Below are 25063 nucleotides of genomic sequence, written 5' to 3' on the forward strand. Positions count from 1 at the left end.
CTCTAAGCTGCGAGAGCCGGTTGGGCTGTGTTTGAGCACTCGTGACCTTGAGCTAGACCCGCGTGGTGTGGGAACGGGAAAAAACTTTAGGGGTCAACTCTCACGCTGCTCAAGGTTGCACAGAGCTAGTCATCCACGGGAGTGGGACAGTTTTCTCACGTGTGAAGTAGGACCTGTTGGTACTTTTGTCAGAGGGTGGCTGTGAACGCGAGCACGCTAATGATTCCCGTTTTCGTGTCGCATGTAGGGGGCGCTCGAGACTTACTGTCGTTTGAATGCCCAAAAGAGACGGTTAGGAGTGGGGGCTACTCAAGCCACAAAGCTTGACGCCTCCAGTTATCTCGAGCTGCAACACCTGGCAGGTGCTGCTTTCCATTCCTGACCACAGGGGCCAGTCCGGAGGAGCCTGAAATAAATGTTTCTAGTTTCTGAGGTCTGCTGATGACCAAAGAGCAGCTAGCTGTCCCTTGCAGCTCAGTGGAAGGGCAACAACGATATTAATTTTTCAATCCTTCAGCCTAAAACTTCATTAGCCATTATTCAGAACATGTATTTGTCCCTACTTGTTTAAGGGGCAAGGTTAATTTAAAATGGTGGAAGGATGAGGCTGGAGAGATGGCTGAGCAGTTGCTTTTCTTCAGACACACCAGAAGAGGGCGTTGGATAACATTACAGATGGTTGTGAGCCACCATGTGGTTGCTGGGAATTGAACTCAGGGCATCTGAAAGAGCAGTCAGTGCCCTTAACCGCTGAGCCATCTCTCCAGCCCAGCAGTTGCTTTTCTTTGCAGAGGACCCTACATGGCTCCTCTACATGCACACGGCTGCTAAAAATGGTCTTTTACTCCAATTCCAGTATATCTGCCTTCCTTTTCCGCAGGCAATTGGTAAGCACATGGCATACACATACAGACAAAACACTCATATACATAAGAAGATAAATCTAAAAAAGGGGGGAAAATAACAATGGACAAATGCCAGTAAAAGTGTTAGTTGTATTTATGTCTTGGTTCTGTAGGGGGAGATGTGGCCTCATGAGGGAAAAATAGGGCAGGAGGGCCCCTGATCTCCACCTGGGCTTCCCCTTCTGAGGTCAGCACCCCAGATTAGCTATTATCCCATTAGTAAGACCTATTAAGAAAGTACACGACGAAACAGCAGTCTCTTAAAAATTGTTCTCATACAAGATTTATTCCCCAGCACCCCCACCCCACCCCCAATTCACAGTGGAGGAGTCCAGAGATTCAGAGCAGGATCCCACTGGTACAAGAAAAGACCTGGATTTGCTCCCCTTCCCTCCCTCCCTCTTCCTCTTGCCAACTCCCAAAGCATGAAGCTACACACACTCATGCAAACACGCAAAATCCCAAGCCTTTCCCTCACCTCCCTTTTTTTCCACATCAAAGTTCACCTGTAAGACATCTGGCTCTAAAGAAAGAGATGCCCCAAGTATTTGAGAACCCTAAAGTGGAGAGATGCCATTATTACGCCTAACTTTCACACTCACTAGTAAACAGGCACCTGCCATTCCTCTTCTCACTTAAGTATTTTCACTCCCTGGCCTCTACCTTGTCCATCAACCAAGAGCAAAAGTGTTAGCACAACCCCCAACCTGCAGCACATGAAAATGGGCTCTGTCCAACATCCCTCACCCGAACATGGGAGCGCTGGGGGAGTGGTCCCTGAGGATCAGCAAAGGGTTAATGCAAGAGGGAAAGAGGATAGAAGAATTTGGCTTGAGCTCTGATTTGGGAGACAGAGAGGCAGTATGCTGGCACAGGTTGAGAACCAATGATCATTAAGGGGTTTTGTTTCACATGATTTGATTCGGGACTGCAGAATACCTACCCTTCAGAAGGGTCTCTGCTGATTACCAACACAGTAAGTGATTATCCTTACTAACTGGGCTCATCCTTACAGGAGTTAGGAAGCAGTATGGTAAGAAAAGCTGGTGGCTCCTAGGATGAACACCATGGGCATTTGTAAAGTGCTACTTTGCCATCCCCCGTGGAATTATTGCTTCTCCAGAGGAGGAGCAGGGGAAGAAAGAGGAACATAAAAATGGATATGATATTGCTTTGCTCACTGCTCAGACTGATGGTCAAATGGAGCCAAGGGTTAACAGCACCAAAGACAACCACACAGCTCCAGAAGATTCCATGAGATCTCAAGATAGGCACTCACCAACCCTACCAGCCAGCTGATCCTGTAGCTCAAGGTGAGAGAAGAGGCTCAGCCCCACATTGGGTTCACATTTCTCACACTCTGCAAGCACTCTAGAGCGCTCAGGGTCAGCCATCTAGAATGAAGATGGGCTCAGGGGCAGGAAGTGGGCCTGCTCTACAGAACCAAAGGACAAACTTGCTTTGAAAACACAAATCAAATCATGGTAAAAGACACAGATGACAACTCCTGTAGCTGCTGCTGACTTCTGTGGCTCTGGTGAGGTGAGAAAAGATGGGCTCTTGTTTCAGTGAGGGCCCCTGAGCACCCAGATCTAAAAGCAAACAGCACTACCTCCTCACAGGGGAATCAAGATTCCTACTTTGTTGCCTGTAGTACCACCCTGATGGAGAGAAGCCTCCCTTGGGGGAGTATGTTCTCACTCAGTGACTAAGCACAGATACGGTGTCTCACTGGCAGCAGGGTAAGAGTATGTTCTCTCAGCAGGCCTCTGCGTCAGCCAAGGCCACCCAGCACACAGATATAATTCAGGGGACAAGACTGGGTTCTTCCCTTGCCCCATCACAGTAAGTGGGGTGGAGGAAAATAACCTACATCACAGTGACCCCCCTCAAAGGAGTCTCTCAGTGGCTCCTAGAACTGGCAGGGTCTAGCTGATTCAGCTCTGATTGGTCCAGAAGTTCAAAATCATCTCCTTCAGCATCAGTGTCCAGGTCTGAACTAGGGGCCCGGAGGAAGCCTCTTGCTGCTCTTCGGGGAGGTGGGCCAGAAGGGTCTGTCTGGGAGGCCTCTGACAAGGCCAGTTGAATCATCCCCTGGGAGACCAGGCTGGCAAGGTTGCTGGTAAGGTTAGATCCTCCAGGAAGGGAACTAAGCAGGAGCTCTGGCAGTGCAGCCTCATTCCGACTAGCAGGCAGGCCCTGGGTATCCCCAGTTCCTGGTGGGGAGCGGTACATCAAGCTGGGCATTCCAATGCTGGTGTCGTCCTCATCATCCAGGCCAGCAGGGTCCACATTAATGGAAGGGAAGTCTGGAAGGTCTCTGGCAAATGATTCCTCTGGATCACTGTGACCATCTAGGTCTGAGAGAACACAGTTGTGTGAAACATGGTAGCTACCTGTTCTCTGTGCCCAGACCCACAAAAAGTCAACCCTATGTAACCAGGTTTTCCCACCCAGTACTGCCGTAAGATGAGGCGAAACCTGTGAGACTGGTTAGTTTTTTGTCATCATTCAGATAGCCATGGCTGCTGATGGCAGCGAACTGCCTGTCTTCCTCTACAGTGTTCACGAGGCCAGAGGCAAAGACTATTAAGGGACTGGGGGCTTTGAGGGCAGCAGTACCAGCTGTGTCCTATCACACCCGTAGGTGGCTCTACTACTTATGCCACAATTCAGGAGAGGCGGTGGCACAGGTAAGCCCTGCCCAAGGAAGCTATGATGCAAAAGTCAGAGTTGCTATCAACTCAGTTAAAGGTTCTCACCTTCAGAGCCTTCTGTTAGAGGTGTTTGGCCCCTTGACAGGTTGAATGTGCCATTTTCTGTACAGGAGACCTCAGCGTCAGAGTGCTCCGAATCTGTGATAGCCAATTCCCTGGCAACAGTAGAATCATCCAGCTTAGAAAAAGAAAACAAGTCTGAGATGACGCAATTGGCTTTACGGATGCAAGCCCTGGAAGATCCTCAAGCCACCCATGAAACCAGGGAGATGGAAACTGCATCTAGTCTTGACTCGGGAGGCTGCTTCCCTAAAGGGAACACTCTTTCTCATCAACCTCTTGAGCTCAGGTAGTCTTGGGTAACCAGAAAAGTATACTTATTAACCACACCTCTAGATGGGTCGGCTGCTAGAGTAACAGTAAACCTGAGTGAGTGCTGTTCTCATGCCCCACACAGTACCAGGTTCTCTTCGCAGCTCTGTACTAATGGACTCTAGGGTCTCTGAGGGTCTGTGATAGGCTTGAGAGCCGGTTACTGTGTCAATGCCTGTCACCAGATGGATTAAAGGGACAGTGGAGCAGCTTCCACACACAAGATACCTGAGGACAGAAGGCCGCAAGTTCCTCTTCACTGTCACTGTGGGTGTCCACGGCATGCTCTGAGTGCAGAGCTCTGCGGCGCACTATGTGGAAAGAGCAGAAGGTCCTGAGGCCTTTGAGGGAAAAATCTCCCTTTGGATTCCAAAAGCAGGTATCACAATACAAGAGGCCCTCTAAATATGGCCCTAGCAATGTCTGAAGGTATGAGTGCTGAGTCTAAGCAGTAACACATGAGACTTCATCTCTCCAACATCCCTCCTCCTCCCAACCCAGCACAGCTCTAGAGCATCTGGCTAATGAACTACCAAACTGCCCAGCAACTTTGAGAATCTCCTAGGGGTAAATACAAAGCAAAGTGCTAAGTGGGCAGAGTCATGGGAAGGAGGAGGGAGGTGCTCACCTTGAGGAAATGAGGCTTTTAAGGACTGATAATTCTCAACTAGTTGGCCCAGATGATGCTGGGCTTGGAGACCACATATGAGATTCTTTGAAGGCCAGTGCTTAATCAAACACCCAAATTGATAAGACCAAAGAGAGGGATTCGTTTGCAGCACCCTCTTTGTGTTAGGTAGCACTTGGGCTAATAATAGTACACTTCGGGTACCTATGGTGGCTGTTCTCAATCATCTTTGGAAAACAGCTTTCATTAGTGGAAAGAGGCTGCCTTAGAAGTGCAAAAAACTTGAGCTAACATTTACTCAGTTTAAAACCATGGTCTTATGGTTTGTGCAGATTAAAACGATGCACAAAACAGTCAATCCAGCGCTCGGACACTTGGAAGGTGTTTGAGAACAGCAGATGGCACTACACACATCTTCCCAATCTTTTACTCAAATTGGAAGGTTTTCGCAAATCAGTTTAAAATGGGATTTTAAAGCCTTTGTAAGAAAACCTGGCAAGCCTGCCTAGGTTTCTCAGGAAAAGAATATTGCCTACTTTGTTCTCCTACCAACCACTCCACACTTCTACTTTTAAAGTTACTCTTACGCACACAGTTCCCTGTGGCAGTCAGAGCACAACTGTCATGCGTGTGCGTGATAGTTCTCCATTATGAGGATCCGAGGGGTTAAACTCAGGGCATCAGGCTTGGTGGCAAGCACCCTGTACCTGCTCAGCCGTCTATGGGCCCTATTTCTCCCACTTTTTTTTTTTTTTTTTTAAAGATTTATTTTATTTATTATATATAAGTACACTGTAGCTGTCTTCAGATACACCAGAAGAGGGCATCGGATCTCTTTACAGATGGTTGTGAGCCACCATGTGGTTGCTGGGAATTGAACTCATGACCTCTGGAAGAACAGTCGGGTGTTCTTAACCACTGAGCCATCTCTCCAGCCCTATTTCTCCCACTTTTAAAGACTTACCCAGTTTGTGAGAGCGGGCTCCTCCTCTATCCCTAATGGGTAGAAGAAAGCCATCCCATGACACTTACATTGTCTTTCTCTCTGCTTGGACATCATGTAGCCACGGACACTGAAGTCCAGCCGCTGCAGAGCTGGCTTCAGTCGCACATAGGCTCGATCCCATAGTCGGTGATAGACAGCAAGAGGCCACATAATAATGATGACAACTGAGAAGAGTGGAAATGAAAGGAAATGGAGATGGCACAAGGCAATGCTACCTGCCCCTCCTAGTGTGTCCTTAGGACTCTGGGCAGAAAAGTCAACTTAATTCTAGTGGTCACCTCATTAGCGACCCCTACCATAGATAGGTTTTGAGAGCAGGGACTTCTGTAGCCATCCACAGGATCCACACATGGCCATACACAACACAGTACGCTACAGAACCAGGCAGTGTGGACATATACAGTCAAACGGTGACAACCAGCCATCTGGCTCTGAGATAAAATTATGTATATAAAATAGTACACATGGATGTCCAGCATGTTGGCACAAGTCTTTAATCCCAGCACTCGGGAGACAGAAGCAGGGAGATCTCTGAGTTTGAAGCCAGCCTGGTCTACATAATGAGTTCCAAAATAGCCAGAGCTGCACAAAGAACCCGTTTTTCAAAACCAAAAAGAAAAAAGATGGGCCAGCTGCAGAACACCTGCCTAATACACACGGCTCCCTGGGCTGGACCCCTAGACTCCAAGCTCCCCAAGGACATGGAGTTTGTGCCTTTTATGTGGAGTACCAGTTCCATGTGCAAAGACATTTAACAACACTAATCATGCCCTGAATATATGGGAAAGTCATTGTCGGAGGACTAAACTATAGAAGGCCTCTTCCTAGACAGCAGTTCTTAACCTCTGGGCTGTGACCCCCGTAGAGGTTGAGCAACCCTTTCATAGGACTCACATATCAGACATTTCTACTAAGACTCCACAGTAGCAAACAGAGTCATGACGTAGCAACGAAAATAGCAGGGTTGAGAACCTGTCCTGGACCCCAGATGACTGTGACAGGAAAAGCGATGCTCAACCTACAATGTTTGAGGGGAAGCATGTTCACACTTACGCATCAAGTAGGACAGCAGGAGCCCAGGGACGTAGCGGCCCAACATGGCCAAAAAAGTCAGTATCCCACAGCTTAGCAGGCAGAACTGGGAGAAGAAAGAGCATTAAGTTTCTGCTATATGGCAGAGGACTGAGGTGAGGATGGGGATTAATGGAGGTGTGATTAGACTCTGTGATCTGAGTCAAGCATGTCAGGATGACAGCCTCAGCTACAGTCCAGGGTGATTCTGTTTTGGTAGACAAGAGAACTGTCCCTTCTACTCAAGCTTCCTTCACATGGAGAACCCCATATAGCTGTACCTCCCATGCCAGGAAACTGGTTTGAGTTAAGTTTTAGCCAAAAATTCTCTCTGAAAACAGGTATAGGTAGTGGGTTTTTTTTTAAGTAAAAGTAAGAAAAAACATTTAAAACCCAACAACTCCTGTGAAACAGAACGCACACAAGCAAGCTTCCCTTCTTGAGACAAGAAAATGGCCTGCTCCACGCGGCTGGAGGTGCAGCTCAGCTGTAGCTTGCCTAGCCCTGAATCCAATCCCTAGCACAAAAAGAAATTTAAAGAGGAAAAAGAAAAGTGGCTACTCCAAGCACAGCAACCATGTGCCTTTACTGTAGCAGCCGGTCAGAACCCTTCCTATCACCTCCCTTTGCTTCTATGAACCTCATGTCTTTTATGAATGAAGGTACATGGGGAGGGCGTCTCAACTTAATGTGAACTGAGCGGAAGACCAGAGCTGAAAGTGAAAAGGGAGGTCTTACCTTGCCTGGGTTTTGCTTTTTGAAAAGCAAAAGATTCCTTATGAAAATGGTCCCACTAACCCAGACTTCAGCTACATGGTGGCAGAGCTCGGGCACGCTGAGCAACCGAGGGTGCACAAAGCCCCAACTATGGGAGAGAGAAGGGGAGCTGTGAAAGGAGGCTGTTTAGGGGCCCCCCATCTTGCTGTGCTGGCAGCCAATGCTTCCGGGTTTAGAGGGCCTGGGAGCGGCTCGTCCCAGGTGCTTTAGAGGTGAACCATGTCATTCTAATTGGCTCACCAGGTTGAAACTTGATTTTGGGGACTAGGAAGACAGACTTGTTCCAACGACTCCACCCTATGAGCAGGAGGCTCCATCCACATGTATAAACCTGCCACCAGCCCCAAGGCCCTGTGTGCTCAAGAACACCGTCTTCACCACACTCAGACCACAGCAAGTCTGTGCGAGTGCAAGCCGGGGACACAAAAACCTGACTGAGTCCTCTGCAGCCGAGAGGGTGGCCATGTGAGGGCACAGAGCAAAACCAAAATGAAGCTCAGCAGGGGAGATCCCTTATCAAACGTCCGGTGGGTGCATTAGGACGAAAGCAGAGGCTCCAAGACACACAAGACCCTCAAGCTCAGCTCTGGCTGATGCCAGCAACCAACATGTTCTGACACAGAACTTAAAAACAGCCACAGGTCCAGAAAAGAGCAATGATGCAGCATGAAGGCCAGGAAGACAAACGAGTTTTCACACTGTGGCTTATTAACGCAGCTACTCCCCTGGCATGTCAGGCCGTAAGTCACTACTACCACTTTTCCACAAGTGTCTCATCCTATAAAGAGTATTCTCAACCTGAACTTTAGGATTTGTTATTACTGTAATGTATCCAGAATATGGGGTTAAGAAAATGTAACCAAAACAACACAACGGACTCCATTAGAAAAGAGAAGTGAAGTAACTGCCACTCCATACCTCTCATTGTCCAACGCGTCAGGTCTCGGCACTGCAACACCAAAAACAAACATCAGTATTAGCTGGTAGGCAAAACTAAACATGAGAATATGAGGCCTGGTGGTCTGACTGTTCAAGTTTTAATATGTTTAGAAAAAAGTAAACATCAATAGCCAAGAAAAAGGAGATTCCATGTTATATTGCCAGAGTAAGGGAGCTGCAGACAATGGAATAATGGTTTATACATAAAGGATTTTCTCCATGGGGAAGGAGAAGGTACAAACGGACCACAAGAGCGACAACCGAACACTTCAGCTTACAGCCAAGGTGTATGGGAGGGCAGTGCACACACCCCTTGAGTGTCAAGACTCATACACATGGCTGTGCCATGCTTCTAAGGCTGTTGTAACTACTCCAACGCTACAGACCGTCTGCTTCCTTTAGAGACACCTATCATCTGCTCTGACAGTATAGTCTTTTGCTGATTTCTTGAACTCTATAATAAAATAAAGAGAGCGAAGTACTTAAAAGCTCTAGACTGCAGTGTGGACATCCTGCCACACTTCAGTTCTCCTTTCACCCTCCCACCTGAACCGATCTCACTGCCTTTGCCTATAGCTGCAAACGCAGGCAATTCTCCCACTCTCACTTCAAAAGTCCCCAAGTCGGCATTCCTAACCCCTCCATTCTGTATCAACACTTAGCTCCCCCCTCTCTTCATACTCTCCAAAACACCCACCGAGAGACTCATGGACACCATGGCTTCCTCCCACAAGGTCCAGCTGCAGCTTTCTAGCAGAGCTTCTGCTTGCCCTTGGCTCAGCCTATCCCACCCTAAGAGATGCTACCAAGTTCATCTTTACTCATGCAGCTCTAATGTAAAAGATCTTCAATGACCTCTCACTACCTGAATATCTAAGCCTAACTTTCAAGGGCTTAGAAATCTAAGTTCTCTCCTGAAAACAGACTCCTCGTTCCTACCGAAATGCTCATTTTTCTGTTCCCAGGAGACACTTAGCAGGTCAGGATTCGTTTGTGCACCTGGTTGTAAGAGGATCTTGTAAACTCGAACTAACCTCCAACTCACTACATAGCTGAGGCTGACTCTGAGGGCCTGCTGTGCTGGCATAGAGTATGCCTCACTTGCCCATGGGTCTTTAAGCAAGCTACTGCCCTGCTTGGAAAGTTGTTCTTTTTTTTTTTTTTTTTTTTTAAAGATCTTTATTTATTTATTGTATATATGTGAGTACGCTGTCACTGTCTTCAGACACACCAGAAGAGGGCATCAGATCCCCTCACAGATGGTTGTGAGCCACCATGTGGTTGCTGGGAATTGAACTCAGGGCCTCTGGAAGAGCAGACAGTGCTCTTAACCGCTGAGCCATCTCTCCAGCCCGGAAAGTTGTTCTTTTTAACCTTCCACGTATTTCACTTCCGTCCTTGATTGGCTGGAGATAACATACATAAATCCATCAACTACACACTACACTGTATCTCTGACTTATCCCTTGAGTTGTCATTACCTTTTCTTCAGTGTCTATAGTTTTTGAAAAGAGAAACTATTTCTTATTGCTTATTGCATAATTTAAAAGAAATTCTTGGGAGGCAAACTGATGATGCCTGGAACTGGGCATGGTAGTACACACCTGTAATCTCAAGAGTTGAGAAGAGAGGCAGGAGAATTAGGAGTTCAAGACCACCCTAAACTCCACAGTGAATTGGAAGCTAGCTTGAACTACATAGACACTGGGTTTTGTTTTTTTGTTTTTAAGTAATGGCCGGGACACGGTGGTGCACATCTTTAATCCCAGTACTAAAACAGGAGCAGTAAGTGAACTTTGGTGAAACTGAGGCCAGCCAAAGCAACACAGTCAGACCTGGTCTCAAAAAATAATAAATAAATAAATAAATAAATAAATAAATAAATAAGAAAGCTGGAAAGTGGGGGAAACACCCTCATAGAAGGGGAGGGGGTTGGGATAAGGAGTTTATGGATGGGAAACCGGGAAAGGGGATAACATTTGAAATGTAAATTTAAAAACTCCAACTAAGGGGCTGGGGATTTAGCTCAGTGGTAGAGCGCTTACCTAGGAAGCGCAAGGCCCTGGGTTCGGTCCCCAGCTCCGAAAAAAAGAACCAAAAAAAAAAAAAAAAAAAACTCCAACTAAAAAAAAGAGATCTGGAGCAATGGCTCAGCACTTAGGAGCACTGACTACTCTTCTAGAAGGCCTGGGTTCAATCCTCGGCACCCATGGGGCAGCTAACAATAGTCTATAACTCCAATTCCAGGGGATTCAATGTCCTCTTTTGGCCTCTGTATACATCAGGTACACAAGTGGTACCCAGACACACATGCAGGCAAAACACCTATTCAAATAAAGTAAGAATACACTGATGATGTCTCAGTAGCTAATGGTATCCACTAAGATCATTTGAGTCTAAGATAAAACAGAAAATGGTAAAGACTTTGCATTCCTCAGGCCAATTACACCAGCAACATCAGCTCAGGTGGCAGACACGATCTGCCAACATCAACGTAATGACAGAAAGGCAGAAAGAACCCAGCCCTGCAAGTCCAGATGAGGCATAGGCTTTTCTTTTCTTTCTTGTCTTCTTGAGATGGGGTTTTCTCTACATTGCCCCGGCTGTCCTAGAAGTAACTCACTATCTGCCCGCCTCTGCCTCCTGAGTGCTGGGATTAAAGGTGTGCACCACCCCTGGCCTGAGGCTTAAACTTTCCAAATGTCTCCTAAAGCAACTAATTCAGACTTAACAATTAGTCCCCAGCAACCCACACTCCTCAAACAAACAACCCTAAAGGTGAAAGTCACATAAAAAGTTACCACCAGTTCAGACTGTTCTAAATGCTACAAATCTTACCGTTTATCTCAGGCCAAATTTTGTTCTTCCATTGGTCAATACAGACAATGATCATCAAGCTGAATGCAAGTAAAAATACAAAACGAAGGGATGTCAGTGCAAAAAACCTAGGGAAAGAAAGCAGAAGAGGGTTACTAAGTAATAAAGCTGGTTCAGAAGACTCGTGCCCTCTGGGCTGGGTGAACACACCCAGATTCTAGTTCTAGGTTTTGGTGGTTGTTCACTCTTCACTAGTGATACACCTTGGTTAAGTCACTCCGATTTTCCCAGCTACTTTCCTATGGAAACAGTAATTTCTTCTGTGAAAGTAAAGGACTAAACCAAATAACCTCCTGGTGACCCTTCCAACCTTTCAGTCTATTCAGCAGGGACAAGTTGGAATGAAAGCAAGTATTTATTTACTCAAGTTAAGCCCTAATAGAAGTCAGTAACTGACACAAGCACATAAAAATACACCCCCCTCCAACCAAATGACTCAATCAAGGTCATACAGAAAGCCAACACTAAAGATGTGTCTAAAAGGTACTTCAGGATTAGCACCAATACTCAAACGCCTGTAAAGAGGCCCATAGGAAAACCAGGAGCAGTGCTCCATATGTCTGTGATCCCAGCACTGGGGAGGTGGAGACAGGGCGATCAGGAGTTTGAGATCATCTTCATCTAAATCATGGGTCTGGGGCCAACCTAGGCTATTTGAGACCCCCACATTGGGGACGGGGACGGGGATGGTGGTGGTTACAAAGCACATAGTTTTTGGAGAGGCCAGCATTACCCTGTTACTGAAGCTAGGTCTAAGCAAATCCTTATGATTACGAATGCAACTCTGCAATAAAACATAGACAAGCGCTCTATCTCCATGACCGCCACTTCTCACTCCTCCCCATCATTAGTTCTCCTTAGTCCCCGAGAGTTTCACACCAACTGTCATGTCATAAATACATGTATGATACATGATTTGATGTAGCTATCTACAGTCTAAGACGCACGAATGAGACTTTTCTGATATGGTATTCGTCTTTCTGAGACAGACTTGTTTACTGTGATTCTCCCCAGGCGCATCAGGTAGGAAAGTGTGTAGACCAGAAATCTCTTATCGTTCCAGAGAGGTCTTCCAGCACAGCCCTGGCTGCCCTCGAACTATGTAGTCAGGGTGGCCTTGAGCTCACAGAGCCCTGCTTACCTCCCGCCTGAGGAGCAAAGGTGTGAGCCACTATACATGGCACTCCACTTCATTTCAAACAGGGTTTCTACTGAATCCAGAGCTCGGCAACAGGAAAGACTTCTGGCCAGTGAGTTCCCGGGCTCTGTCTGTCCCTGACCCCTCACTGGGGATACAGACGTGTGACCAGACTAGGCTTTTACATGAATGTTGGGAGATCCATGCTCAAGTGCTCCTGCTTGCACGGCAGGAACTTTACATGTTCAGTCTCCCATTCCCAAGTGGGGTTTACCTTACAACAGCAAGGGTCAGCAAGATCAGTAAATGTAGCATGCCATCACCTCAATAAAACGAAGGGACTGGGAATGTAGCTCATTGGTAGCATGCTTGTCTAGCATGCATGAAGACCACGGGTTCAATCCCAGGGCAGCACAAACCAGGCAGGCTAGTGCACGCCCATAGCCACCTCTCAAGAATGCCCACTTTTAAGAGCTGACATCTTGCTAGGTTAACTTGGTTGGTCTCCATGTTCTTGAGCTGAAGTAATCTTGTTTCAGCCTTCAAATTCTGAGGCCAAAATCAATACCACTGCACCAAGCAAGAAACAGCTTTCAGATTGTAAGAGGGACAGAGATAGGGCCAGTGGATAAAATTACTTGTAGCACAAGTCTGAGAACCTGAATTGGATCCCTAAAATTCACAATGGAGGGAGAGAAGGACTTTGGAAAGTTGTCCTCTGACTACCTCATGTATACATCTACACCAACAGACATACAAAAATCATAGAATTATATACACTAATAATAAACAAAACAAAAATTAGGCCAGACATGGTGATACACATCTTTAACTCCAGCCCATGTAAGGCAGAAAGTGAATCTGAGTTTGAGGTCAGCCTGCTCTCTATAGTAAATCCCAGGCCAGCTGGGGTCACACAGTGACCTGTCTCAATAACAATAACAATAATAAAAAATTAAATTTAAATTAAACATAAAATCAAGTGACCCTGAGTTTGAGTCCCTAAATAGAACCATTACGTGAACTTTAATGAATGTTTCCTCAGACATGCTGTGATGCTAACATGTTTTAAGCTAGGGATGGAGCTCAGCTGGCAAACTGCTTGCCTTGCGTGCATGAATACCTAGTTTGAGCCTCAGCACTGAATAAAACCAGTGTTGTAGCTCACACCTACACTCCCACCACTTGGGATGCAGAGGCAGGAGGGTCAGAAATTCAAGGTCATCTTTAGCAACATCGTGAATTTGAGACCAAGCTGGATTATAAGACTTTCTTGGTTTTTTTTTTTTTTTTTTTTTTAAAAAGGAGAACAGCAGATTTAATCACCTATAAAACATCACATTTGATGCTGGCCAAAAAGCCAAGAAGAAAGTGTAAGGCGCCAGCACCTGCCTAAGAGTTCTGCTCAACTATTCCCCGTCACGGTGGCACTAGGTATTAGCACAGCAGCCAACCAAACAGCTGAAGATGATCAGGGGGTGGTCGTAAGTCACCGTCACCATTCTGGAACATCCTCAGCTCAGTACATGATTAGTAATGTTATATAATCACAGAACAACTGAGCACTATCCCTAGCCTTTTGTGCTCAGTGGGTAGGGCTGTCTGGGTGTAGATCCTTAACCAGGAGAGAGAAGCAGGGCAATCCAAACGGCTTCACAGAGAGTTTAATACCACGCTAGGCCCATGAGGCAGTCTCTAAATAATAAAATATGCTGGACATGGTGGCAAATGCTTTTTATCACAGCACTGAAGACAGAGGAAGAGTCCAGCCTGGTCTACACAGTGAGTTCCAGGACAGCCAGACAAACTCTATCTCAAAAAAAAAAAAAAAAGTAAAAGTAAATTTTTTAAAAATTAAAAAGCTAGGGCTGGAGAGATGGCTCAGCAGTTAAGAGCACCGACTGCTCTTCCAGAGGTCCTGAGTTCAAATCCCAGCACCCACATGGTGGCCCACAACCATCTGTAATGGGATCTGATGCCCTCTGCTGGTATGCATGAAGAGGGCGACAGTAACTCACATACATAAAACAAATAAATAAACCTTAAAAAAAAATAAAAGTAGTACAGATTTTGTCTACAGATATTTCTGGACAATAACTGTCACTGCATGCTACCTGCACACTTTAAAAATAACTTATATTAAAATGAAGGATGAAAGGACATGAAAAGCAGGAGTCAGTCACCAGACAACTCTTAAAGGTTAAAGGGCACAATCGCACATGAGATTAAAGAATGATAGCAGCTTAGCAGAGACAAACTGAGGAGCTGCCCCAGGTCATTAACCCCCTCAAAGCCAGTACATCTTCCCAACAAATAAGCAACTTCCACAAGGCCACTGTGCTGAGGGCTCTGTTCCCTAGGACTTGAAAGTGATCTCTGAGGGGCAAGCCAGGCTACAGTCACCCCTTCCCAGAGCACTGACTGCTGACAAGAAGAAACTCAGGTGAGGGGAAGATGTTTAGCTCTCCTTCAGAGAGTCATTTTCCAGCCAGGCACAGGAATACATGCCTGTGAACTCTGCACTTGGGAGGTGAAGGCAGTAAGATCAAGAGTTCAAGAGCGTCCCCCGTTGAAGGAATCAGAGAAAGAACTGGAAGAGCTTGAAGGGGCTCGAGACCCCATATGTACAACAATGCCAAGCAACCAGAGCTTCCAGGGACTAAGCCACTACCTAAAGACTATACATGGACTGACCCTGGACTCTGACCCCATAGGTAGCAATGAATATCCTAGTAAGAGCACCAGTGGAAGGGGAAGCCCTGGGTCCTGCTAAGACTGAACCCCCAGTGAACTAGACTATGGGGGGGAGGGCGGCAATGGGGGGAGGGTTGGGAGGGGAACACCCATAAGGAAGGGGAGGGGGGAGGGGGATGTTTGCCTGGAAACCGGGAAAGGGAATAACACTCGAAATGTATATAAGAAATACTCAAGTTAATAAAAAAAAAAAAAAAAGAGTTCAAGAGCACCCTCAGCTACACAGAGGTTTGTTGCCAACCTGGGCTACATGAGACCTTGACTCAAAACAGACAATAAAATCATTTCTCCCCACACTAGACTAAACAAACAAATCTGAGGGTGTACATACAAGCCATGGGCGAGCAGCCCAAGCATAGAGTAGTAAAGGCAGGGTGTGGCGGTGGATACCTTTAATCCCAGGAACTGGGAGGCAAAGGGAAGAGGATCCACACAGACCTCCGTGAGGAGTCAGGGATATACTGAGACCCTGTCTCAAAGCAAATAAAACAACAAAGTAATAAGGCATGAGTCTTACAGAGTACAGTTGCCTGTGTTTATATCATGGGACAAAGTAATGAAAAGGGAGGAGAGTGCATAAAATGATGTGACAGGACACGAGGTAAGAAAACAGAGAGCAAGGAAACAAATGGGAAGAAATCCAGACAAAACATCCAGGCGGGGAGCAAGGGTGCACACCTATAATCCTAGCATTCAGGGCTGGGGATTTAGCTCAGTGGTAGAGCGCTTACCTAGGAAGCGTAAGGCCCTGGGTTCGGTCCCCAGCTCCAAAAAAAAGAACTAAAAAAAAAAAAAAAAAAAAAAAAAAAAAAATCCTAGCATTCAGGAACCAAAGCAAGAGGACCAAGGGTTTGAGGCTGGTCTAAACTATATAACGAAATCCTTCTAACACACACACACACACACACACACAAACACTCTAAACCTCAAATCCATAAAGCTTGCTAAAATAGCACACGAAACACTTTCAGCAGCTACAATCAGCATAGAAATTCCCCACTAAGCAAAGAGCACCCAGAGACACAGCCAATGAGGAACACGCACAAATAAATTCCTCACTGGAGACTGCCCTTGTTGTTATGCACGTATCTATTTTTTGTTAGTGCTTTTCCTTTATTTCTAAGGCCAAGCTTATTTGTTGAAGGTTTAGAAAATGCAAGAAATAAAATGTCAGGCATAGTACAGCATGCCTTTAATCCCGGTGCTCAAGAGGCAGAGGCAGGCAGATCTCTGTGAGTTTGAAGTCAGCCTGGTCTACAGAGTGAGTTCCAGGAAAGCCAGGGCTACACAGAGAAACCCTGACTAGAAGAACAAAAAGAAATAATAAAATAAAGATGAGAATATCACTATAAAATAAACTGGTTTGCACTCCGCCTTATTATTTTGCTTCCAGAACCACCACACACAAAAGCAAAGCAGTGCCTCACACTCTAGCTACCTAGTGAGAAAGGAAAAAAGGGAGAGAGGGACAGAGAGGGAGGGGTGCAGGGGAAGGAGGAGAGAAAAGAAACAAGAGGAGAAAAAGAGAAAGGAAGAGAAAAAGGAATTATAAATCTGAATCTGACCAGGCTTCTGAAGTGGCCGCCAATTCACAGGAAACATGAGACAGGAGAACATGCTAATTCACAGGAAACAGGAGACAGGAGAACATGCTAATTCACAGGAAACAGGAGACAGGAGAACATGCTAAGCCTCAGGGAGGCAGCTAGAAGGGTCTCAAGGGCACTCTCTGGACAAAGGATCGGTTCAGAGCAATCGGTCACAGTATATACACTTCATTTTTACTTACTTATTCATTTATTAACTGTGCAAGCAAATAAAGTTTTTTGCTTTGTTTTATTTTAGGCCAAAAAGTATCAATTTTGAGGGGAATTTAAAAGAAAACCAAAACACAGACATTTCAACACTGCACAAAATCATTTTACATGTGATAAAGTTAGCGATGTTTTAAATGTCTACTTTACAAAGGCATAGGTAATGATCAATACTTTTATTTAACACACAGAATCAGTAGGAGGCTAGCACCAGGGCTCAGGATAAAGGCATTGGCCACCAAAGGTGGCAACCTGAGTTCAATCCCTGGAACACAGTGGGAGGAGAGTCAGACTCCCACAAGTTATCCTCTGATCTCCACATCTGTGCTCCTAAGTGTACACACACACACACACACACACACACACACACACACACACACACACACACACAATGGGAACTAGAAAGATGGTTGGGTGGTGAAGAGTGCTTGTTCTTGCAGAGGACATAGGTTCAATTCCCAGAACCTACATGGAGGTTCATAACCATCTGTAACTCCATTCCTGGAGAATCGGACACCTTCTTCAGTCCTGAAGGCACCAGGTACTATACTACATCATGCAGGCACGTGAAAGACTAGACTTAGTCAGGTCTAATAACAAATGTAAACAAACAAACCACTGGGAAGTAAAATGTAGTGGTTTGAATGCAAAGGTTTGAATGTTCTGTCCCCAATTAGTGCAACTATTTGGGAAGGACTAGGAGATACAGCCTGTTGGAAGATGTGTGTCACTGGGGATGGGCTTCAGGGTTTCAAAAATCACACGCCAATCCCAGGATCTCCTTCTCTTTATGCTGTCTGTGGATCTAGGTATAAAATTCTGAGCTACTGCTCTAACACCATGCCTGTCTGTCTCCCCACCAACCATCTAAAATGGTAAGCAAGCTCCCAATTAAATGTTTCTAAGAACTGCTTTTGTCATGACTTCTTTTCACAGCTAGAAACCAGTAACTAGGACATATACAATATACCTAATTTTAAAAACTATTTTATTTAATACATAAGCAAGTTTTCTCATGATGCAGGTACCTTTAGTCCCAGCACTTAGGAATGAGAGGGAGAAGGGAAGAGGAGGTGGAGGCAGACAGATCTCTGTGAGTTCAAGGCTAGCCTGGTCTACAAAGTAAATCCAGGACAGCCAGGGCTTGTAACACAGAGAAGCCCTATCTCAAAAAAAAAAAAAAAAAAAAAAAAAAAAAAATTAAACATTACTACTTTTTTGCCAAGTGGTGGTTGCACACTCCTTTAATCTTAGCACTCAGGAAGCAGAAGCAGGTGGATCTTTGTGAATTCCAGGGCAGCCAGGACTACAGAGTGAGTTGCAAGACAACCAGTGTTACAAAGAGAAACCAGGTCTCAGAAAGACAGTCAAAAACAAAAACAACAAAAACAAACAAAACCCCTCTAAGGTCCTGGGTTTGAGCCCAATCACTGTATAAACTGGGCACGGTGGTTCTACACAGTAATTCCAGCACCAGGGAGGTGGGGGTAAACTATCAGGAGTTCAAGGTAATTCCTGGCTGCATAAGGTAGCCTGGGCTACAGGAGACCCCACCTCAAAACGAAAAGCAAAAAAACACATGAATGAAAACACAAAACAAACAAACAAAACTGGGGCAGTGAAATGGCTCAGAGAATAAAAGCAAATGCCAAGCAAGCCTGATGACCTAAGTTTGATCTCTGGAACCCACAGCAGAAAGAGTAAATTAACTCTTCAAAATGGTCCTCTGATCTGTGCAAACACACCCTCATTCTCCCTCCTCCCCTGTCTCTAACACACATACACACACACACACACACACACACACACACACACACGATATGTATACACACAAGGATAATAAATTAAACCACAGACCTCTGACCTTACCTATAATTAAATAAGCAGAACAGCGGGCCATGAAGCAGCCATTCTCTTTATAACAACATTACCATAAGATTCACCCTTTAAACCACCTAGTGCAATGGTTTGGAGCACATTCAGAGTCCTGCAACTGTCACCATTATCTAACTGCACGGAATTTTCATCAACCTCAAAGAGCGCATCCCCATTATCAGTCACTCCCTGTACCCGCTGTCCCCCGAAGAGGTGCTAATCACTTAGCTTAGCAAATGTTGCCAAACTACTTCCTAAAAAAGTCATCCAATGCTGGCTTCTATCAGTCATGTCCATTTTCTCGTATCTTCCCAAGAATTAAACAGTATCAGTTCTTAAAACGTAATAAGCAGCTGGGCGGAGTGGTACACAACTTTGATATCGGTACTCGGGAAGCAGAACCAAAACTCTTGAGTTCTAGGACATCTGTGGCTACATACTGAGACCCTGTCTCAAAATCAAATAAAAGAAACAAAACTTAATAAGCAGAAATTGGCAACACAACTTGATGTCTATTTATTTTTTAAATTGATTTATCGTATGTGCGTAACTGTCTCACCTGCATGCATATGCATGCACCACAGACAGGCCTGCCTGACGGTCCCCAGGACTGGAGAGTCTGTGAGCCACCGTGCGGGTGCTGGGAGTCAAACCTAGTTCCTCTGCAAAACCAAGAGCTCTTAACACCCGAGCTCTCCTCAGCCACTTCTACACTTGAGTTTCTAAAATACCAGTGACAGCAAGATTTTATAAACCTACTGTTTTTCCTTTTTGGGAAGGAATGCACACACACATACACACACACACACACACACACACACGGCTGGATTATGGGCTTGCACCACTACATACAGATTTCCCTTTTGTAAACTGTCCTTTTATTTGTTGGGAGCTAAAATCCAATTAAACTGCCAAATAAAATATATTCCTTGGAATAGCAATTTGGTGTTCAAAAAGGCCATGAGAAATCCTAGAAAGTTTTCTGGAGTTACCTATAGCACAGATCCCCGGTGGTGACAGAAGCTGGAGGTTGGTCTAGAGTAACAATAGCTTGCCTAGCATACAGGAGACCCTGGGTTCAATCCACAGAAACACATACAATTGTAAACAATGACAGCACATCTATTTTCAATCAAAGAAGATGCTATTTCTGGGTTCCTCTGTTGTCACAGAGCACACTTGTCCCTGTGGCACTTGAGAACAAAGCATCCCATTCTATAGGGACAGGGAGCCTATTCTTGTGCAACACTTGTGACTGCCTAGTTAATGAGCCAGTAAATGAAAATCAACCCAACCTATATCACATGATAGCTGCTCACACACTCACACATACACACGCACACACGCACGCGCACACACGCACACACGCACGCTCTCACGCTCTCTCTCTCTCTCACACACACACACACACACGCACACACACACACACACAGACACATAGACACAGTGAAACCAGCTAGCTGCTAATGACCCACCCAACCCTCAAACAGAGAAAGCGTCAACCTTACAATTAAAGACAAAACTCCAAGGCAAGGCTGGCTGCAGAGCTCAGAGATAAAGAGTCTGCCTAGTATTCATGAAGCCATAGGTTTAATCCCAGCACAAAAACAAATGACTAATCTACCTTTAAGGTAAAGAGAGGCAAAGCAGAGGAAGATGCAATTAGCAGCCTGCTAGGAAGGTTACCAACCAGACAAGAGAGCCCTACCAATGCAACAGACTCCCAAGAGGAGAGGACAGCTTTGGCTGCACAGGCCCAAAAGCAAAAAGAAAAAACTGATCATCAGAAACACTTGTCAATCATTTTCATCAGTTTTTGGTTGTTTTGTTTGTTTGTTTGTTTGCTTTGAGACACTAGCCCCACGTAGCCCCAGCCAGGAACTCACTATATAGGAACAAGCTAGTTTTGATCTCACAGAGATCTGCCTCCCGAGTGCTGGGGCTAGCAGCTTGCACCACTCTGATTCACCACAGAATAAATGTCTCTATTGAAATGGGCTTTCCTTGTCATTTAAAGGAAAACTAAAATCTTAAAATGTTTGTTTACTTTTCTAAACATCTCCAGAACTCATTAAAAAAGAGGAGGAAGAGGAAGATGAGGAAGAAAAGGGTAGGAAGATGGAGGAGAGGAGGAGGGGGAGGAGGAGGCGGTTGGGAGACAAGAGACAGGTGGATCTCTGAGTTCAGGGCCAGCCTGGTCTACAAATCCAGTGTTCCATGACGGGGGTCGGAGTGGGGGGACATGCTCTCCGTTCCATTTCCTACTGGTTTTTAGTTGGATTCTAACTTTGTAAATGAGAACTGTTGCATACCTTTAAGCACTTCTCAGATCACTTTTAATTTTGTTTAGAAAAAAAACTTCTTAAAAATTCATTCAAATAACATCGTCCATAATCACAGACCCCTTTCACATTCTGAGTACAGAATAGTTAACTATTCTGGTAAGAATTGTTGGTGACTGGTAAGATTGGTGACTGTGGGGTTGGAGAGCTGGCTCAGCAGTTAAGAGCACTGACTGCGGGGTTGGGGATTTAGCTCAGTGGTAGAGCGCTTGCCTAGCAAGCGCAAGGCCCTGGGTTCGGTCCCCAGCTCCGAAAAAAAGAAAAAAGAAAAAAAAAAAAAGAAAGAAAGAAAAGAGCACTGACTGCTCTTCCAGAGGTCCCAAGTTCAGTTCCCAGCAACCACATGGTGGCTCACAACCATCTGTAATGGGGTCCGATGCCCTCTTCTGGTGTGTCTGAAGACAGCTACAGTGTACTCACATATAAAAAATAAATAAATCTTTAAAAAAAAAAAAATTGGTGACTGTATTCCCAAAACAGTTCAACAGGACATCAACTGTGGATAATGCTCATGTCCCCAAAGGCCACCTAGAATCACAGGAACAACCCTGGAAGGGAGCTCCATAGTCTTTTATCTGTGAGCTCTGTGCTGTTCATGAAGTTAAGGCCAGCAGTGCCTGTACACTTCCAGAGCTCCTTTTACTCCCGTGCTCCCTTATCTCCTATCAGTCCCATCAAGGCTCCTGGAACCTGTCCTTTTCTGATCCTGTTGTGATGCGCTCTTGCTGACTTTTCATGGTTTCCCTGAGGATCACACATCTACAGATGGGGTGAGAGTGATGAAAACATAAGCATTTAGAGGGAGGCCATCATTATCCTAAAGATAGTAACACATCAGGGACCAGAAGTGATGTGGGTTACAAGATTTTTGATAGGGTCACCCTAATTTCTCTAGAGCCTGGGAGGGGACACCCTGGAAATACATGGTGGCACCACACTACTACAAGGATTTCTTCACAGGTACAGGCAGAACTACACCAGAGAATGCACAACACTAAAAGCACTAGGTGCCCTGAATCTGGAGGACTTTCGGAGTGAGTGTGAGTGAGTGAATGTGTGTGTGTGTGAGAGAGAGAGAGAGAGAGAGAGAGAGAGAGAGAGAGAGAGTGTGTGTGTGTGTGTGTGTGTGTGTGTAAGGCAGAGGACAGCTTACAGGAGCTGGGTTGAGGCATCAGGTTTGGAGGTGGATTCCATTACCCTAAGTGGACTCTAGCCCTGAGATGACTTGGTGACTTTTTTGTACTAATCTTCTGACACATCAAAAACCACCTAACGAGAAGTATTTCAGATTTGTTGTTTCTGACCCAACTTAACGACACTTCTTTAAAATGCTGAAAATCCAAACAGTCATTCTTTACTTCCCTAAGTGAAATGTCAACACTTACAAAGACACTACCAAGGAGTGAACCATGCTTAACCCTCAAACTTCGAAGGAAGTTCACTTCTCCCAAAACAATTCCGAGTGCCAATGTCTGACTATTTAACATCTTGGACCTTAATACTATGTGTGCCCTTCCTAAGGTATGAGTCCCCTCTATAAATGACAAGCTCCATTGTTCTTTAAGTCTTAAACCACCCTCACTTTGGTGGATCTCTCCCCCACCTCCTGTATTGTGGCTACACAGCAGGCAAACTACCAGGAAATGCCAGAGATAAAGATCAGTCACGATTTTTAAGAGATCCAAAGCACAAGCGGGGTTCTGAGAAAGATTCTAAACACAGACTTAGCCTAAGTAAACACTACTGGTACAGCATGGTGGCCAATGTCAATAGTCCCAATCTTCAGGAGCAGGGAGCAGGAAGATCAGAAGTTCAAGGCCTACTACACGGAATGTTCCAGGCCAGCGTAGGGTATATGGAACCAAAAAGTAATACACTGTTGAGGACCAGCAAATACTGTTGCAACTTTAAAATGTGTTCCAGTGCTGAAGAGATGACTCACACTGCTCTTCTGGAAAAGTTCAGTTCCCAGCATCGACACTGGGCCCCTCGCCCGTCTCCAGCACCAGGGGGATCCGATGCCTCGAACCTCCACAGACCTGCAACTCATCTGGTGCACACTTGTGCACATACAATTAAAATAATAAAAACAAATCTTTAAAAAACATGTTTCATCAGCCAGGCATACTGGTGAACTCCTTTAATCCCAGCCCTTGGGAGGCAGAGGCAGTTTGAGGTCAGCCTGATCTACAGAGTGCCAGGCTAGCTAGGGCTATGTAATGAAACCCTAATTCTTTTTAAGAAGGAAGGAAGGGAGGGAGGGAGGGAGGGAGGGAGGGTGGGTGGGTTCAGTCAGAACTGCCTGTGATGTATACCTGAAGTCTGCATTCTAAAAACTGCTTTAATAAACATCGGTTTCTTTTTTCCTGGATGTTCTGCCTGGACAAGCACTACGAACGGGAGAAAGCTGGTATCTGAGGTCAGGAAAGAAGCATTACCAAAAACCGATGACAGTGGCCTGAAGTTCACTGTTGGAACATTTGCCCAGCATACACAAGGTCGCCTGTTCTAGCTCCAGAACTCCAACATACATACATACATACATACATACATACGCACACACACACACTTTTGCTTTTTCAGGTAATTCAAGATAGTCTTATCTCTTTTGGTTGTAGAGGCCTCAGTACACGTGTCAGTTCCCTTGGAATTTGATCAGTATTATGGTTATTAATAAACCCAAACTATGGTTGGTAGACTCGATGAGGGCCAAACCCCACTCCCAGGTGGTTTCATTATTCAATGAATGAAACGCACACTTTAACATAAAGCCACTTGTCCAGCTAAAGGGACTCCACGGTTCTCAGATACCCTCAAACCCCTTGAGCCTTAAACCATGGCTAAGGTCTTCCTAATTTCTTGGGAGAAGAGTTGCAAACCTAAGTGGCTCTGAAACAAATGAAATCTCATCAGCGTTCTGTAATTCTTTTTCTTCTTAATACCATCTACTTTTCTTTCAAGCTGAAACTCCATACCGACTTCACCAACTTGACTGGGTGAGACAGTATCTAACATGCTAATCCATGATAACCGGCTCAAGCTTGTTTTCCTCCTACACCCCTGGGTACCATTTTTCAAGTCCTGCTGCCTCTCTTCCCACCCTAAGTTAAAATCTCTGGGAATCACACTGGGACAAGCAAGAGAAACGGAGGAAATAAGTCTCAAAGTGAAATCGCTTTCTCTAGCTAACAAGAGGCACTCTGGCTTACTGCGAGCGACTTGGGATGTTACCAGAAGCTCGTGGAGAGTGTCCGGGGCGAGAGTGGGGGCGCGGGGAAAGCGGGGAAGACCGGGGAAGATCGGGAAGGCACTGCGAGCACCCGGGGTGCCAAAGCCTGGAGGCGGACGTGATGTAGGGGAAAGTGAAGCATCATAAGGCAAGTTTAAGAAGCAGTCAGGGCAGCGAAAGAAAACAGGGCAGGGCAGGTGAGAGATAGATCCCCCCAGAGCAACCTGATGAATTCCCGCCTAGTAGGGTCAGCGAGGGTCCAGGTCTCTCACCAGAACGCCGCGTTCAGCCCCAGGCACCACAGGGCGCTCCTGGCCGGCCGCTCCCACACCAGGGCTGCCTGAACCCGGCTCAGCAGAGGCTCGTAAGGCCCCAGCACCTCTACCAGGGCTCGCTGCGCCGCCTCAACCTGCTGGTCGCGCTCCCAGGAGCCGGACATAGCTCGGCGGCCCCTGAAAGCCAACCCCGAAGATGGACCCGGGGCCGCGGCCACCCCTTCAGCCTCCTCCATCTCCCCTCCAGCAGCCACAACATCCGGGGCCACGGCCCGGCAGTCACAATAACACCAACTGCGCAGAAGCGCGATTTAGCTGCGGCCGGGAGGGGAAGGAGAGGGAGT

General features: G+C 45.9%; 1 protein-coding gene and 1 long non-coding RNA gene across 3 annotated transcripts; one reads left to right on the forward strand and one right to left on the reverse strand.

Moving 5' to 3' along the window:
- Positions 1 to 1160: 1160 nt before the first annotated feature.
- Positions 1161 to 24986, reverse strand: Retreg3 (reticulophagy regulator family member 3). 2 transcript variants are annotated; one of them, NM_001135804.1, is made up of 9 exons: positions 24717 to 24986; positions 11254 to 11360; positions 8395 to 8425; positions 7438 to 7564; positions 6682 to 6766; positions 5655 to 5792; positions 4223 to 4305; positions 3668 to 3800; positions 1161 to 3265 (listed from the first exon to the last, which is right to left on the reverse strand). In NM_001135804.1, the coding sequence occupies exons 1-9, from the start codon at positions 24953 to 24955 to the stop codon at positions 2808 to 2810; spliced, it is 1401 nt and encodes a 466-aa protein (NP_001129276.1). In that variant the 5' UTR covers positions 24956 to 24986; the 3' UTR covers positions 1161 to 2807. The 2 variants fall into 2 exon arrangements, with proteins under 2 accessions (NP_001129276.1, XP_038942334.1); XM_039086406.1 differs by lacking the exons at positions 7438 to 7564; positions 24717 to 24986 and having other exon boundaries at positions 1162 to 3265; positions 11254 to 11361.
- On the forward strand, positions 3799 to 10424 carry LOC134480875 (uncharacterized). The gene is made up of 2 exons (XR_010055810.1): positions 3799 to 3971; positions 7720 to 10424. It is a non-coding gene; the product is annotated as an uncharacterized LOC134480875 (long non-coding RNA).
- Positions 24987 to 25063: the final 77 nt, after the last annotated feature.

This window comes from Rattus norvegicus, chromosome 10 (genome assembly GCF_036323735.1).
Source record: "Rattus norvegicus strain BN/NHsdMcwi chromosome 10, GRCr8, whole genome shotgun sequence".
NCBI lineage: Eukaryota > Metazoa > Chordata > Mammalia > Rodentia > Muridae > Rattus > Rattus norvegicus.

Bases quoted from the DNA above. Each gene is read 5' to 3' on its own strand.
- Retreg3 (NM_001135804.1), bottom strand. From the start codon at position 24,955: ATGGAGGAGGCTGAAGGGGTGGCCGCGGCCCCGGGTCCATCTTCGGGG. The intron at 11,361-24,716 runs GTGAGAGACCTG...TTCTTTCCCTAG, and splicing joins GGGCTGAACGCGGCGTTCTG to GTTTTTTGCACTGACATCCC. The intron at 4,306-5,654 runs GTAAGTGTCATG...CTTTCCACATAG, and splicing joins CAAGCAGAGAGAAAGACAAT to TGCGCCGCAGAGCTCTGCAC.